The sequence below is a fragment of the Silurus aristotelis genome, assembly GCF_946808225.1.
Source record: "Silurus aristotelis genome assembly, chromosome: 20".
Lineage (NCBI taxonomy): Eukaryota > Metazoa > Chordata > Actinopteri > Siluriformes > Siluridae > Silurus > Silurus aristotelis.
In genome coordinates, this window is record NC_139593.1 from 5,150,195 (window position 1) to 5,167,987 (window position 17,793).

At 41.5% G+C, this 17,793-nt stretch overlaps 1 protein-coding gene across 2 annotated transcripts; it reads right to left on the bottom strand.

The window, feature by feature from the left end:
* Window positions 1-1,486: 1,486 nt before the first annotated feature.
* On the bottom strand, window positions 1,487-17,760 carry pus10 (pseudouridine synthase 10). 2 transcript variants are annotated; one of them, XM_083522807.1, is made up of 18 exons: window positions 17,622-17,760; window positions 13,089-13,234; window positions 12,802-13,005; window positions 10,907-10,993; window positions 10,782-10,816; window positions 10,470-10,581; window positions 8,400-8,461; window positions 8,260-8,305; window positions 7,984-8,048; window positions 7,813-7,898; window positions 7,611-7,736; window positions 6,009-6,065; window positions 5,390-5,466; window positions 5,249-5,304; window positions 5,032-5,149; window positions 4,332-4,474; window positions 3,336-3,435; window positions 1,487-1,717 (listed from the first exon to the last, which is right to left on the bottom strand). In XM_083522807.1, the coding sequence occupies exons 2-18, from the start codon at window positions 13,212-13,214 to the stop codon at window positions 1,679-1,681; spliced, it is 1,539 nt and encodes a 512-aa protein (XP_083378933.1). In that variant the 5' UTR covers window positions 13,215-13,234; window positions 17,622-17,760; the 3' UTR covers window positions 1,487-1,678. The 2 variants fall into 2 exon arrangements, with proteins under 2 accessions (XP_083378933.1, XP_083378932.1); XM_083522806.1 differs by lacking the exon at window positions 1,487-1,717 and having other exon boundaries at window positions 3,278-3,435.
* Window positions 17,761-17,793: the final 33 nt, after the last annotated feature.

Below are 17,793 nucleotides of genomic sequence, written 5' to 3' on the forward strand. Positions count from 1 at the left end.
AGAGGAATTATGAAATATGAGGAATTTCTCTCATCCAAAACCAATTACAGAGTAAAAATTGCCCCCAGCTCTATATTCTCCTGATCAATATTCACATTATCACAATTCATTTTTTCCCTCAATGGTGTATTTACACTCTATGGACAAAAAGTTTATGGACACCTGACCATAGTGCTTTTGGAATGAATGAATGAATGAATAAATAAATAAATAAATAAATATACAGGTAGACTCCAACTTACAATGTTGATAGGGACCGAAAAACCGGTCGTAAGTCCATCAAGTCGAGAAGAGTGACTACTACTACTACTACTACTACTACTACTATGATGCGTTCCGACGCAAACATAAAAAAGGTCCTGTAATCATATTTACATTTTTGAGAAAAAAAAATTTCCGTTTAAGGTGACTGTTGTATCCCGGAAATGTCCTTCCTAGATCAGGGTCTGACTGTATATATATATTATGGGTGTAACGATACATAAAATTCACGGTTCGGTACAATTTTGCAATTATTCTACAGTTAGGGAAAATAAAATTTCATAATATTTTATTAGATATAAAATAGAATAAAAAACTGAATGCAATTACACTTTTATATTAATTAAATACAATTAAAATAATGGATAGTTTACATTTGTTAGACCACATTTGGCTAATAGATGTTTTTTACATTTAATATGTAATTTTCCAAAGATATGATCTACATAACTGTTCTACTTATTTCAGCCTACTTTCATCTTCATTCCTTCCATCCTTCATTTATTCACTCCCTCGATGTGTGGATTTGTCAGGATTTGCTAACTTGTTTTTATATATATATATATATATATACACATACACCTGCCATTGTTGTGTATGTTTTAAAGTTTTATAATTTTTTTATAGTTTTTTTTTTAAATGCGCTCAAAGTGCGAGCCGGAGACTAAACACACTTTCTGAGGGAACATACATGTATATACACAAAGTTTCAAGACTTGTTTTGTAACACTCCAGCAGATGGCCGCACAAGGTGGCACACACAATCACTCAGTCACAGGGAGCACCGACCTTCACAAGTCAGCGTGCCAAAAGACATTGTCCTGTGTACATCAGGAGCTGTGCAACTGGTGCTAATCTGACCACGTGTGCACCTCAACGCGCTCTCCTCACACTGGAGTTTCTCGCCGGAAACAACACGATCTCACTTCCGCACCCACCAGAGTCGCCAGATTTGGCTCCTGTGGACTTCGCCCTCCAGAATTGATTATGATGATGAAGATGCAGCTCACCGTTTAAACCCCCTTGTGGAGATCCAGTGCAAATCTTGACACGCTTCAAAAAGAGGAGGCATTCCAGGGGCGCTGGGGGGCGCTGTATTGCTGTACAAGGACTATTTTGAAGGTGATAGTGTGTAAACATAGATATATAAAAGTACACAGAAACTCTATAAAGAAACTAAACACGAAAACTAAAACCCCCTCGTGCTTATAAATTGATCGAAACCTTTGTTGTGTGTTTTGCTGTTTTATTAGCAGAAAATATACACGACATCGTGAGAGTCAGGATCATGTTTCAATTTCAGAAGCAACACATTACAAAGAAGGATGACATCATGTGGTGACATCATCAACTTCGCACTGAGCTCGTTCTTCCAGAGCGCTGCTTTAATAGTTTCCTCAGGATGGGTTTCAGTCGCTCACTCCGGTACAGAAGGAGGCCAGTCCACATCCACCGACTGACAACAACAACAACAACAAAAAAAAAGTTCAATTGTGTTCTGTCACATTTGAAGTGCACCAAAAACATACTATTTCACCTGGACACAAATGTATTGGGCCTGACTTTTCCAGCCATATGTGATTCTTCCCCAAACTGTTCCCACAAACCTGGAGGCACCTTTGGATGCTGTAGCACAGGGGTGGGCAATTAATTTTTACAAGGGGCCACATTAGAAACCCGAAATGTGTCAGAGGGCCACACCAACGATAATATTTTAGGGATGCACCGAAATGAAAATTCTTGGCCGAAACCAAAAACCAAAAATGAGGAAACCAAGGCCAAAACCGAAAGAAAAGATTGTCAATTATTAGAACCATTGCATTTGTGGCTATGAGTGTGTACTAACCTCACTAAAATCAATGCATTGCAATTCAAAGAATAAATAAATTACAAAAGTTTTTTATTTATTATTATATATTGTTATTTATTTGTTACCGTTCGTAGTATTGACAGACAGACAGCGGTCAATTATTATTAGCAACGGGTCTGTTAAACAAAAATAATTGACCGCCAAACGTTTGGAAGCCCATTCAAGTGCCGTGAAGAGCCGTGTAATAAATATTATATTATAATAATTATTATTTTCAGGATCAACGGGGAATGTTTTAAAGATCAACCCGTCGATCCACTAGAGACCACTGATCTAAGGCAATAAATTGAATCATTTTTTGTGTTATGCCTTTTGCCTTGGCACCATCACTGGAAATGTTTCCTGTCTTTTCAAAAACGTCCTCAACAGACTCATGCGCATGCTCAGATTGACTACTTTTCTGCGCCGCGTTCTTCTCATATTTAGAATGATAATCAGGATGTTTGGATTTCAGGTGATAAATTGATCCCGACTTGGAGAAACTCTTTGTAGATACACCCCCTCTTGAAATTTCAGCATTGCATGTTTTGCACATCTCTCTCCGCTCTCCGCAGACATGTTGCTCTTATCCAGATAACCGTGTGCTGCTGCGCTTTTTTATTGCGTCATTACAATTGTGTTTCTGCTGTGTTGTTTCGGTGATTTAGGTATTTTGGCCGAAAATTGTCGTTGGCCAAATTTTCGGTGCATCCCTGTAATTTATGATTGGCCTCACGCGGGCCAGACAGGTACGTACAAAGGGCCGGATGTGGTCCGCGGGCCGTAGTTTGCCCAGGTCTGCTGTAGCATGGCATTTCCCTTCACTTCACCAAGCATGGCAATGTCCCTGTGCACAAAGCCAGTACCATAAAGATACATGGGTTGGAAGATGTGGAAGATCTCCTGATAACTTAATTGGGATGAATTTTTCATGCTGACTGCACCCAAAAACCTCCTCCCCTCACCCAAATCAGTACCTGACTTTACAAACACCTTTGTGGCTGATTGAATATAAATCTCCACAAAAATCTAGTGGAAAATCTTCCTAGAAGAATAGTGAAGCTTATTATAAGAGCAAATGGAGACTGCATTGGAATAAGGTGTTCAAAAGAATGTCATATCAGGTGCCTACAAACTTTTGTCCGAATAATGTACCTAATTGACCACACTGGTTTCAAAATTTGACCAGAACCATTTTAATATGTTGTGTCCTGTTGAGACAAACCTCCACGTCCAGCTCCAGAATGTCCACCTCTGTCTCCATGAGGGCCCCGAGGTTGGGCTTCGTCCGGCCGAAGTCTCCGTGCACGAACTCTTTAATGTAGCTGTTTGACATTGTCGTCGGTTAAGGTAGCGTATTTTAGCCTTGTTAATTTATGGACGATGGAGCAAACGTGTCCATGTAGTTTGAAATGAGCAAACCAGAGAGATTTAATATCAGTGGACACAAACGAGGTTGATGAAAATCCTACAGAAAAGGCGGACCTTCATTTGATAGAGCATCTACTGACTTCAGTGCATCCACTGGCTGCTGCTGGTCTACAAAATCCTGCTAACAACCAGGTAGGGTTTTATTTACAGGGTCAGCTTTTACCTCTACCTGTGGCTGGATCTACCCCAGAGCTACAAGACCAAGCTCTGACTAAATCTATTGGAGTCTGAGGGACTAGATTTCTACTGTTTTAGCAGACAGCAAACATTGAGTGTTTATAAATAAATAAAAACAAAGTTCCTTCATTCAAATACTTTTCCTGTTTAGTTTTTTTAGCAATAGTATATCAATTTGGTATCGGTATATTTAATTTTTGCATCGTGTCAAAGTCACACTTTTGGTTGAAATTCCATAATAATTTCCATGAAAAAGGATCAAATGTGAGCATTGCTTGTGGGGTCTTGAAACACCGGGATTGTTGGATCGAGACAGTACACAAATTAATGGCAAGTTCTTGGGACTCCAACATCCTAAAAAATGGCCAACCTGCATTTAATATAAATTCAGCGCAAGATTAAACCTGATTGGCTCGTTCTGAACATAGCCATGCCCACAATCATACAATTATAAAATAGTGTGTGAGCGTATGCAATATAGCACATTTATACTGAGGGTGGAAAAACCTGCTGCTTTAACAGGACCGTGGAGTCCTCACAATACACTGTGTGTGTGTGTGAGTGTGTGTGTGTGTGTGTGTGTGTGTGTGTGTGTGTGTGTGTAAAAGGATACGTCCCAGCCTGTGTGCGCAGCTGCAGGGTAAAGTGGTGCACATCCAGGTAGCTCGCGCTCATGGAGTGGATGAGTCTTTGTCTGACAGCAAGTGGCCTCCGATGGAGGACACGGAGTGGGGTCTTCTGATCAATTTGCAGCTCCTACACACACACACACACACACACACACACACACACACACACACACACACACACACACACACACACACACACACACACACACACACACACACACACACTATATCTATAATGTATCCAAATTATATCCACATTTTTTGGGGAAAAAAATTTGGCCTCCAAATTACTGCCATTTTTTCTGTCTGTTTGTTTGTTTATCACAGAATTTTTTGGTGTGTACCTGAACTGTAGTGTTACTTGAGAGAATATAAAATATATCTATAATACATTCATTACTATAATGTATGCTTTAAATATAATATTTAATTTATAGGTGATTATTGAAACTCTACATTCGAATCACCTGATCTAATCTAATCTAATCTAATCTAATCTAATCTAACCAACCCCCACTTTAATGAACTGATTTGTATTATTCATTCAAAAGCACGAAGGGTAAAAAGATCAAATAAATATGATTTAATCAACAATTAATTAATACTTCTCAATGGATTGACACGTTTATTTAACGTTGTTCCCCGGTACGATAATAAATAATCTAATAATAAAAAAAAAAAAACCTTGACGTTTTCAAAAAAGTCCAGATCGGCCGGAGTAATGGGCTTTTGCGTCCAGATGAGGGCGCTGTACGACTTGGTTTTTTCCTCTTCTCCTTCTTTCATACGACTTGTAGCGTCTCTAAAAACACGTACGTCAGTCGTTAGTATTCGTATATGTAGATATACCCGTGCATGCCCAGTATATTTACAAACAACAAAAAAACTCTCGTGCAAAAACCTGGATACGATCTGCAGGTCTCGAACTCGGATTTTGTCTGAGGACGTGTTGATGGTCTGTGCAGGTGAGAGGGATGAGGAGATAATTAAATGAGAAAAGTATTATTGCCTGCAGAGGGAGACATTTCTCTTGTTTCAGTACCTCCTGAAGCTGTCTGATTTCGGCTTTGTTGAACTTCGCACGGTGTGGATTCAGGAGCTCGATGGCAAATGGACGTCCTGAAGGAGACACGCGTGTTACAAGCGAGTTACTTGTCACTTTATATATGGACAAAAGTATTGCGACATCTGACTTTCCCAGCCATGTTTGCGTCTTTTCCACCTGTTCCAGCATGACAATACACCTGTGCACAAAGCCAAGTCCATGAAGAACTGGTTTATATGGGTTGGAAGATCTCCTGCTATAGAACTCCAACCCTATTGGGATGAATGTGAACGCTGACTGCACCTCAGGTCTCCTCACCTCCATCAGTCCCTGACTTTACTAACACCCTTGGGGCTGAATGAAATATGGCACAAATTTCCACAAAATCTAGTGAAACATCTTCCCAGAAGAGTGGAGGTTATTATACCAGCCGAATGGGTTTTTCAAAAAGAACAAACATTCTCTTATCAATCTTATGCTCAGATGTCCACATAATGTATTAAAACACATACAATTGATCATTCTGGAACAATTGCTTGGTGAGAGACACTTTTGGACAAAATGATACATCATATATACTCATTATATAATCACAACATCGATTACTTCCACATACCTTTCCCTAAAGTCCGTACGTCCACGTCTTCTCTCCCGGATGAGCAGAAATTGAACCCTGCAAAAAAAAGGACATTGTCTCAAAGCAGCTGTACAGAGATAAAGTGGTTATAAAATAATGTATACATTTGTTCCTTATTATTTTTGTCCCTGGTGATTGATCCAGTGGTGTCTGTGGTGAGGAAAAACTTCTTAAAATGGCATGAGGACGAAAGACTCAAAAAAGGAACCCGTCCTTATCACCAATGGATGTCGATTCATTCGAGTTCCCTCATAGTTTTGGTGTGCAGTGACGGTTGCTTACATGTAGCCTGTGGTCCTGAGCCATTGTAGCAGACTGGAGATGTTTATTAAAGTCCAAATCCATCCTCAAAGTGCTTGAGTTGCTCAGGAACTTCATGGAGGCTTCTTTAGTCTGTTCATATGACACCCGAGTGCTTTTCAATTGAAGAAAATTCCATCCAGAGAAACACTGATCACTGGTACCTCAGGAGCATGTTTAACTCGATTTTTTTACCTTTTGCTATTTCCTGCATAACAACCTTCAAAGAGTTGGATTCTCATGCAAAACATAGCCAAAGGTTCAAAAAACTATTTCGACGCAGGACTGTTTTTGTGCCAAATACACTCTTTGTATGGACATTTCTCCCGGCAGATCGAGAGCAAGAGCGCCCCCATCACCGTGCTTCACCCGGTTACGGACGTCGTCTGCAGGACTCGCTCGAGAAAAACATCTCAGGATCTGATTTTAGATCAAATATGAATGGCTAGATCCGATTGTTATCTGTAGTTTAAGTTTTTGTTCCAGTTTTATGTGCAGAAGATTCTACACAAAAGCTGCGTCTGCTCGTGGTTATTTAGCCCCGCCCACAGCACTCTTGGAGCTCGGCATGTTTTTGAAGAGAAGCATAAATCTGTATCTTTGATAAATCTGAACAAATTGAGACTCTTCGGAGACACGAGGTGGTATCAGGACGTTTTGAGACCGGCTCTGTTTACAAGAAAGTACTTTTTTTACGTTTGGACACTTTATCCCACAAAATAGTCCCCTTGTCCAGCAATACAGCCCCCCAGCGTTCCTGACACGTGTCCTGGAATTCTTCTTTTCAGAGCGTGTAGAGCAAATTCAGCTATTCTCGCCGGCTCTCCGGCAGCAATGGGGTCAAAATGCCGACCTTTCAGCCGAATCTTCATCTTCAGGGAGTCCGAAAGAGCCAAATCTGGCGAGTAGGATGGGTGAGGAAGTGAGATTGTGTTGTTGAGATGCACGAGAACTCGGTGACAGCGTGTACAAGTAGTCAGAATAGCAGACATGGTAACGCACGTGGTTGGAATAGCACCAGTTGTCAGATGTACACTGGCATACTGACTTATTAAGGTCGGTGCTCCATGTGACTGCACGTGCAGCCTTGTGCTGCCATCTGTTGGCGTGTTACAAAACTGGTCTCTGAACTGTTTGATACCACCTCAGATGAAGGATGCAATACTACTATATAGGTATTTATGATTAACACAAGATTGGCTGGAACTGTGCGTGTGTGTGTGTGTGTGTGTGTGTGTGTGTGTGTGTGTGTGTGTGTGTGTGTGCGCATGTGTGTCTGACCGTCTGCCTTGAAGGCGGAGAGCAGTGGATTGGCAATCAGCTCCTCCACCGATCCTTCCATACGCCTTTCTCCATCGATCACCCAGGGGGTCTGAGGAAGCTCTCGCGAGAACTTATTATACCTCCCTAATGATACGAAGGATAAAATAATCCACACTTGACTGAGACATAAACCGGAGAAAAAGAGACTGTCAGATTTTACCTGCTATAAATACAGACGCGTGCAGGCACGTGGTCTCATGCGGAGTGCACCGGCTAGACGGGGAGACAGGTGGACACGGGTAATGTCTGCAGAGACACACAGGAATGATGTCAGTAAACGTAATGTCTGCAGGGGTCTTAACGTAGCACATTCGGTGTTGGATTTTCTGACCTGAGGAACTTCGCATCCGAGATCTTCTCCAGCGCCTTCACCACCGCCATCCTAGTAAACACAGACTGAATACACCGCAGTCTTAATTTCATCACGATCACAAAAAAAAACCCAAACTCTACTCACTTGATCATTCAAGCATGTTAGCATGTAACCATGACGACACAATGTCACTACCTTCTCACAACCAAGAAAAACGAATGAGACTTATTAGCGCACGAGAGCGATTTTAATACTTTTTTTCTTTCAAATAAGATCAGAATCGCAAGTGCTCACCGCTTTGTTCTTCGTTGGCTTGAAGCAATCCGGACACTCCTTAGCCCTGCGAAATGACAACGCAACCGTTAGGACTTTTTGAAAGATGCTAATGAGAAATTAACAGACGTGAAAGAAGACAGGAAGAAGGGTAAGCGTACAGGAAGTGGCAGTCTCCGTCTGTTTCTGGATGCGCAAACCCGACGCTGACCTCGAATGCACTCTGAAGGACGAAAACAAGACACGGTGTTAGCGTTAGCATGCTATTCTGGGAAAAAAACTTTTTACGTCTAACATTTTTTTTATATAATCACACAATCTTGCCATTGTGTATTAAGAAAAATTGTACAAAAGCAAATTCGATCCGTTTTTTAGTTGCGCCCGATTTGCACCTGTTAGCGCTTACTTTATGACAGCTGTACACACACCACTATAAACACTATATGGACAAAATTCTGTCGACACCTGATCATAAGATTCTTCTTTTTTGAACGTCTCTTTCCACATTTAGGCTCCATTTCTTTTAAGATGTTCCACAAGATTTCTGTGGAGATTTGTGAGGTGAGGAGGCCTGGGGTGCAGTCGGCATCAAAAATTTATTCCAATACGGTTGGAGCTACTGTGGGGGAAATAATTATTTGATCCCCTGCTGATTTTCTTACAAAGAATTGAACAGTCTAGAATGTTGATGGTAGGTTTATTTTTTTTAAATCCATAAAAAAAAATTCAAGAAAGGTTATAAATAATTTTTTATTTGATCAACTACCAAATCAGTAAGACACCAGCCACAGAAATCAACTTCTTTCATTCAAACCTCTTCACCACCAATGGGAAAGACCAAAGAGTCAAAGAACATCAGGGACAAGATTGTAGACCAGCATGAGGCTGAAATGGGCTGCAGCCCCATCAGAAAGAAGCTTGCTGAGAAAGATACCACTGTAATTTGAAAATGTGAGAAATACAGGATAAGTCAATCGCCCTCACTCTGGAGCTCCATGCTAAATCTCATCTCATGGGGTGAGGATGATTCTGAGAAAGGTGAGGGATCAGACCAGAATTACACTGGAGAAGCTTGTTAATGATCTCAATGGAGCTGAGACTACAGTCAGCAAGAAAACCTGTGGTAACACACCAAGGTCCCTCTGCCCCAGAATGCACATGAACAGACCCGTCTGAAGTTTGCTGATAAACACCTGAATGATTCAGAGAAGGCTTGGGAGAATGTGATGTGTTCAGATGAGACCACCAGAGAAATGCTGAATATGACCCCAAGAACACCAGCGCCACTGTCAAACATGGAGGAGGAAACATTCTGCTTTGGGGCTGTTTTCGCTTCTCTGAAGACATCACCACATGAATGGGGCCCTGCATTGTAGAATCTTGGGTGAGAACCTTCTGGCCTCAGCCAGAATGCTGAAGATGGGTCGTAGATGGTCTTCCAGCAATATAATGACCAAAAACATACGGCCAAGACAACAATCTGATGGTCTTGTAGCCCATTCCAGTCTTGTGCAGATCTACAATCTTGTCCCTAACGTCCTTTGACAGCTCTTTGGTCTTTCCCATGGTGGTGGAGAGGTTTGAATGGAGGACGTTGATTCTGTAACGGGTGTCTTTTATACACATAATGAGTTGATATTAGAAGTTCTTTCTTAAAGGGACAAAACTAATTTGGGTGTGTGGGAGTCAGAATTCTTGCTAATTTGATCAAATACTAAATAATTTATAACTTTTAATAGTTTTTTTCAAAGGATATTTTTTATATTCTTTCTTTTTCTGCTAAAATAAATCAAGCCATTTCCAAGTTGCGTTATACAGTACGATAGCGGCCTCTAGAGGCAAATCACTGACACCACGTGTCTTTTTTTTTTTAATTCATTTTGGATGTAATTGTTTTTATTTATTAGGAATGTTACTTTTTGTATCAGTTTAAATGTGTGTCATTTATTTTTAGCAATATTTATGAATAGAATTTATATATTAATATTGATTATGTTTAGCACATTTTCATGATGCAGTACCTTTTTTGTAATAAAATTCAGTAATATTTTACATGGAGTGTTATGTTTTTTTTTTTTTAATCAAGCATCCATTTGAAAAACTATCAATTAATTAATCGGCTATTGTCAAGTACGATACAACCTAACTAACGGTATCGTTTCACCTCTAATACAGGGTATATCCACCAATCAGATTTGAGGATTCAACATCAATGATTTGCCTCGACTTACATTAGTGAGAACCGATGCTCCCAGTTCTTTTCCAACAAGTCCCTGTATGGCCCATTTGAAGGCGTCTTTCACCTGAACCACGTCCTCTTTATCCAGACACATGCTCTTCTCCCTGACACACAACACAACCCATGTTAATATCAATAATCCTGTAGACCATGCTGAGCTTTATTGAACTCAGTGCTTCTCATTCTTGATCCAGGGTTCCCAGGGTGTGTTAGAAAACATCAAGGACTCAAAACAAGGTGGTCCAAAACCAGGAATGAGGAACCGTACATATCTTGTGGTGGACAGCTTGTGCCGCTCATGTACCTGATTTCCTTCTTGATGTGCAACCAGCAGGAATGCTGAAAAAAACAGAAAAGCAGAGATAAGTATGAAATGAGAATTTAAAAATGTTAAAAATAAATAATTAAATGCTTAGCGTGTTAGCATGCCTCTCTGACGGACAGCTGAGCGGGAACAGAGACGGCCAGCATCAGACTGTCAAACTGGTACTCATGTTTCTTCACAACCTCAGACACCTTCAGAAAAATAAAAAATAAAATTACACTTAGGCAAGAATCCTACTATCAACCATGACTTTCATACATATTTACACGGTTGAACTTGAATTTAAAGCTTGGATTGGATTATCAGTATATTATGGGTCATGCAGCTACATAGAATCCAATCTGGTCTAATCAGGAACAATACAAATGAGTTCAAATGGAAACAATCAGTGTCACACCAAAAGTGGATTTTAGCGATACCGATAACTAGGTTGCCCATAACCGATTAATCAACTGATTTTAAAATAGATGCTGGCTAAAACAAACAACCATAAAACTCCACGTAAAATAGTATGAAAATAAGTAATAAAAAAAGAAGTACTGAATCATGAAAATGTGCTAAATTACATAAAAATGAGTATTAATAAATACAATTATATAATTGATAAATGATAAATAATAAATATAATATAGCGCTCTCCGTGCAGCGCACAGTCTGATGTAAAAACAAACAGCACGTGGTGTCAGTGATTCGCCTCTAGGGGCCGCTCTCGTAATTACAGCGGACCTTCTCATCCGTTCCAGTAACGGACATCAACCCGGAAAAACTACCGGTAAGGATTTTTGACGATACCTGAGAGTTCCAGCAATTAATCTGTGCCGGTTGACCTCTACTCAATATAATATATATATATATATATATATATAGCATCACCAGAACAAGTTTTGGGAAAAGTAAAATACCCCAAAATGTATATATTGCAAACAATATTTTATTATGTGTATATTCAAAAAATATGAAAAATGGATGGAATTTCTTCTTGACGTGACCAAAAATCTAAATGGAACTAGCAAAAAGTCGGGGTCACACTACACTTAATATCACGTTCCACTGTACTGATTATCGAGACCATATTCTATATGGCAAAAGTATTGGGACACCCAATTTTTCCACCCATATGGGGTTCTTCCTCAAACTGTTACAACAAACGAAGAGGAACACAGAGATAGTAAAAGTACACAAATCCTTCACTCTAGTAGAAGTGCAGATACTGATGTAAAAGACTCTGGTAAAAGTTAAAGTTCTGACTGCACCTTTTCACTAAAGTTAAAGTAAAAAGGTTTGGGCTCGGACATGTACTTCAGTAAAAAATAGTCATTGTTACTACCTGTTTTAGTGTCACGCTGGTAACCAAACCTTACGTCATTAATATATTTATATAAGACAATTTCAAATGTTGTTCTCTAATGATTGTATCCAGACTGAAGATCCACCATATAGAACACAAGCAGAGAAAAGATGATGATGATCAGGAATGTCTCAGTTCTCACTCATGTTTACATCACTGACTCCCTCTGTCTTATCCGCATTAACCCCAGACTTCTTACTGCCTTCTGCCTGCTCATTGTAAACTTCATAAACTAGTCTACGTCAGTGGTGTGTGAGAGACAGGAAATGATACACTAGTGGAATATAAAAAGCCACTTTTTTCCCTTCACTTCAACTACGAGACCTAAAGCTGTTCCAGCATGACGAAGCCCCTGTGCACAAATCCAGCTCCATGAAGATCTCCTTTACATAAGTTAGAAGATGTGGAAGATCTCCTGCTATTGAACACCTTTGGGCACAAAATCTCCACAAGAACACTCCAACTTTTAGGAGAACATCTTCCCAGAAATGTGGAGTAACAAATGAGGACTAAATGTGGAAGGTTAAAAAAAGGACATGATCTGGTGTCCACATACGGTATATTTTGATGGCACAAATAGTACTGTTTTTTTTTTCCACTTCGAATTATACCGCAGTGTTACCTTCAAATGGATCCTGACTAAAAACTCACCTGTTTGGCATAGCTCTGATCGCAGAAATGCTGCAGCACCCCGACACACGCCACACACACCCCTGACGCATCCTCCGTGCCCTCGTTCTCTCCAGACGACGGCTCCGTCTTCAATTTCTTACACGGCGGATCCTCCGTCAGTGCATCCTGAGATCGCTCACCATCCTCCTCACTGAGGAACGCCAAGAGCTCTTTACGTATGTCCTACAGAGTGGCGGGAAATAAACAAACAGTGTAAAATAGTGTACCATGGCGTAGAGAAACGTGAATGTGTAACACACACGCACCTCACAGCAGGGCTGATACGACGAATACTTCCCTACGCAACAGAACCTGAGGACGCATCTTCCACAGCATCCCGCAGCCAACAGCTTCCTGATGACTGGACGGTCTTTATCTTTAAGCGGCAGCATCACAAGGGGGACAAATATCTCTGAGGGACAATAAAAAAAAAGAAGAAAGAAATCACCAGATCTCGTGTTTTCCGCAGGTTAGAGGTTGGATACTTAATCTATTACATAAGCACCCAGTTATTTCTGTCTTTCATCAACACCAAACTATCAAGTCTATGAAACACTTTTTACTCCAGGTTTGTCAAGCGGACAGAGCTTAACAGAGATCTTTACATATTCGGTGAATTATTACATATTAGTTGAAATACATCCTGTAGATGCTACGATCAGAAACCTCAAGGACTTTTAGATACACATCCTGGGTTAGGGGTGTAACGGTACGCGGCTTTCGGTTCGGTGAACATGTACAACCTGAGTTCCTACGGGAACGTATTAAGTGGGGGACCGCAGGTTTGTTTAGTCTCTGCCCCGTTGTGTAATGTCACTCAGATTTTGTTTTGTGCATGCGCTAAATCGTGCCACTTCCTCCATCGCCAACAAATCCTGACAATTTTACATATCGAGGGAGTGAATGCAAACCCAGCCATTAGGGGGGCACAAGCCAGTGTACTCTTAGTGCCGGTCCCAAGCCCGGGTAAATGGGGAGGGTTGCGTTAGGAAGGGCATCCAGCGTAAAACATGTGCCAAATCAAATATGCGGATCACAAATGAGAATTTCATACCGGATCGGTCGAGGCCCGGGTTAACAACGACCGCCACAGGTATCGTTAGCCGACAGGGTACCGGTGGAAATTGGGCTACTGTTGGCCGAAGGAGGAGAAGGAGGAGAAGGAGAGGAGGAAGGCGTCTACAGAGACGGCAGGAAAAGGAGCAGTGTAGGAGAGTAGAGGTTTGGGTTGGTACTTTAAATGTTGGTACTATGACGGGTAAAGGGAGAGAGATAGCTGATATGATGGAGAGGAGAAAGGTAGATGTGTTGTGTGTTCAGGAGACCAAGTGGAAAGGGAGTAAGGCCAGGAACATTGGAGGTGGGTTTAAACTGTTTTATCATGGTGTGGATGGAAAGAGAAATGGTGTAGGGGTGATTCTGAAAGAAGCGTACAGTAAGAGTGTAGTGGAGGTGAAGAGAGTTTCTGATAGGGTGATGATCGTGAAGGTGGAAGTTAAAGGGATGATGATAAATGTCATCAGTGCCTATGCTCCACAAGTTGGCTGTGAGATGGAGGAGAAAGAACGATTCTGGAGTGAATTAGATGAAGTGGTAGATGGTGTACCTAGGAAAGAACGATTGGTGATTGGGGCAGACTTTAATGGGCATCTAGGTGAAGGGAACAGAGGTGATGAGGAGGTGATGGGTAGGTATGGTTTTAGGGAGAGGAATGTGGAAGGGCAGATGGTGGTAGATTTTGCTAAAAGGATGGAAATGGCAGTGGTGAACACGTATTTTAAGAAGAAGGAGGATCATAGGGTGACGTATAAGAGTGGAGGAAGGTGCACACAGGTGGATTATCTTCTGTGTAGGAGATGCAACCTGAAGGAGATTGGAGACTGTAAGGTGTTGGCGGGGGACAGTGTAGCTAGACAGCATCGGATGGTGGTCTGTAGGATGGTTTTGGAGGCGAAGAAGAAGAGGAGGAAAGTAAGGTTTGAAACAAGAATAAGATGGTGGAAACTGAAGGAGGAAGAGTGTAGTGTGAGGTTCAGGGAAGAGGTCAGACAGGGGCTTGGTGGTGGTGAAGAGGTGCCGGATGATTGGGCAACTACTGCAGGAGTGATGAGGGAGGCAGCTAGAAAAGTACTTGGTGTGACATCTGGAAATAGAAAGCAAGACAAGGAGACGTGGTGGTGGAATGAGGAAGTGCAGGAGAGCATTAGGGGAAAGAGATTGGCAAAACAGAAGTGGGATCGACAGAGTGATGAGAAGAGTAGGCAGGAGTACAAGGAGATGCGGCAGCAGGTTAAAAGGGATGTGGCGAAAGCCAAGGAAAAGGCATATGAGGAACTGTATAAGAGGTTGGACACTAAGGAAGGAGAAAAGGATTTATACCGATTGGCCAAGCAGAGGGACCGAGCTGGGAAGGATGTACTGCAAGTTAGAGCAATAAAGGATGGAGAGGGAAATGTGTTGACTAGTGAGGAGAGTGTGTTGAGAAGATGGAGGGAGTATTTTGAGCAGCTGATGAATGAGGAAAATCAGAGAGAGAGAAGGTTGGAGGATGTGGAGTTGGTGAAGCAGGATGTAGATAGGATTAGTAAGGAGGAAGTGAGAGCAGCGATTAAGAGGATGAAGAATGGAAAGTCGGTTGGACCAGATGACATACCGGTAGAAGCGTGGAGATGTTTAGGAGAGATGGCAGTGGAGTTTTTAACCAGATTGTTTAACAGGATTCTGGAAGGGGAGAGGATGCCTGAGGAATGGAGAAGGAGTGTGCTGGTACCGATCTTTAAGCATAAGGGAGATGTGCAGACCTGCAGTAACTACAGGGGAATTAAGTTGATCAGTCACACCATGAAGTTATGGGAAAGAGTAGTGGAAGCCAGGCTGAGAGAAGAGGTGACCATCTGTGAGCAACAGTATGGTTTCATGCCGAGGAAGAGCACCACAGATGCCTTATTTGCTTTGAGGATGTTGATGGAGAAGTATAGAGAAGGACAGAAGGAGCTGCATTGTGTATTTGTGGATTTAGAGAAAGCGTACGACAGGGTGCCGAGAGAGGAGTTGTGGTATTGTATGAGGAAGTCAGGTGTGTCAGAGAAATATGTGAGGGTGGTGCAGGACATGTATGAGGACAGTGTGACGGCAGTAAAGTGTGCAGTAGGTACGACAGACTGGTTCAGGGTGAAGGTTGGACTGCATCAAGGATCGGCCCTGAGCCCTTTCCTGTTTGCAGTGGTGATGGACAGGTTGACGGACGAGGTCAGACAGGAGTCTCCCTGGACTATGATGTTTGCAGATGATATTGTGATTTGTGGTGAGAGTAGAGAGCAGGTTGAGAAGAGCCTGGAGAGGTGGAGATATGCGCTGGAGAGAAAGGGAATGAAAGTCAGTAGGAGTAAGACAGAGTACATGTGTGTGAATGAGAGGGAGGGCAGTGGAGTGATGCGGTTGCAGGGAGAAGAGGTGGAGAAGGTGGAGGAGTTCAGGTACCTGGGGTCAACAGTGCAAAGTAATGGAGAGTGTGTTAGGGAAGTAAAGAAAAGAGTGCAGGCAGGGTGGAGTGGGTGGAGAAGAGTGACAGGAGTGATTTGTGATAGAAGAGTATCTGCAAGAATGAAAGGGAAAGTTTATAGGACTGTGGTGAGACCTGCGATGTTGTATGGATTAGAGACAGTGGCATTGAGTAAAAGACAGGAGGTGGAGCTGGAGGTAGCAGAGCTGAAGATGTTGAGGTTTTCGTTGGGAGTGACGAGGATGGACAAGATTAGAAATGAGTTTATTAGAGGGACAGCACATGTAGGATGTTTTGGTGACAAGGTGAGGGAGGCGAGATTGAGATGGTTTGGACATGTGCAGAGAAGGGACATGAATTATATTGGTAGAAAAATGCTGAAGATGGAGCCACCAGGTAGGAGGAAAAGAGGAAGGCCAAGGAGGAGGTTCATGGATGTGGTGAGGGAAGACATGCAGGTAGTTGGTGTAAAAGAGGCAGATATAGAGGACAGGGTGGTATGGAGACGGATGATCCGCTGTGGCGACCCCTAATGGGAGCAGCCGAAAGAAGAAGAAGAAGAGGGAGTGAATGCATGAAAGACGGAAGACATTCGTTAAAGTGTGCTGAAAAAAGTGAAAGAGTTAAAAAGAAAATTCTATATCAAACGTAAAACACACACACACACACACACACACACACTTAAATACACATCTGTATTACATAAATTGTGTAACAAATATAAATTATCTCCTCATTTCAATTTATATAATTATATTAAATCAATTTAATTTTCAAAATGTAAACTGTTTATGTTCACAAATGTGAATGATAATAAACTGTGTTAATAAAAAAACGACAAGCATTTTTATGGTTTGCATTTTCTCCCCATAAACGTACCGAAATCGAACCGAACCGAAACTTAAAAACCGAACCGTGTATTTTGTGTACCGCGGCACCCCTAATCCTGGATACCTGAAGGGCGATGTGGGAGACATAGAAATGATGCTAATGTGTAAATATTACACTTTGGCCATGCCATGGTCCTGATGATGGACTTGATGACCAGCACATTAGGTCTGATCTGTGTCTGGACAGTCTTTGTGTTGCATATCTGGCAACCCAGGCATCTTACACAGCATCTAAACACGCATTATATATAATAATAATAATTATGATCAGTTTTATGAGACTGTTGTTTAAGGATATTTAGAATTTAATTATATTTGTATTGCCAGATTACAACATGGACCCCCAAAAACACGTGATATCACTTAGCGCATTGACTCAAATATTAGCTCATATACCCCAAACTTACCTTCAAATTCAGCATCAGATGCGATTTCACAGTAAATCCGATTTCACAGTCAATCCGATCTACTTGAATTGGATTACATTAGATTAAATAACCGTGTGCACCATTATGCATGTGCTAGTGGTCTATGCAATAGGTAACGCTAGCAAATTATATATTTTTTTAAGTAACCATG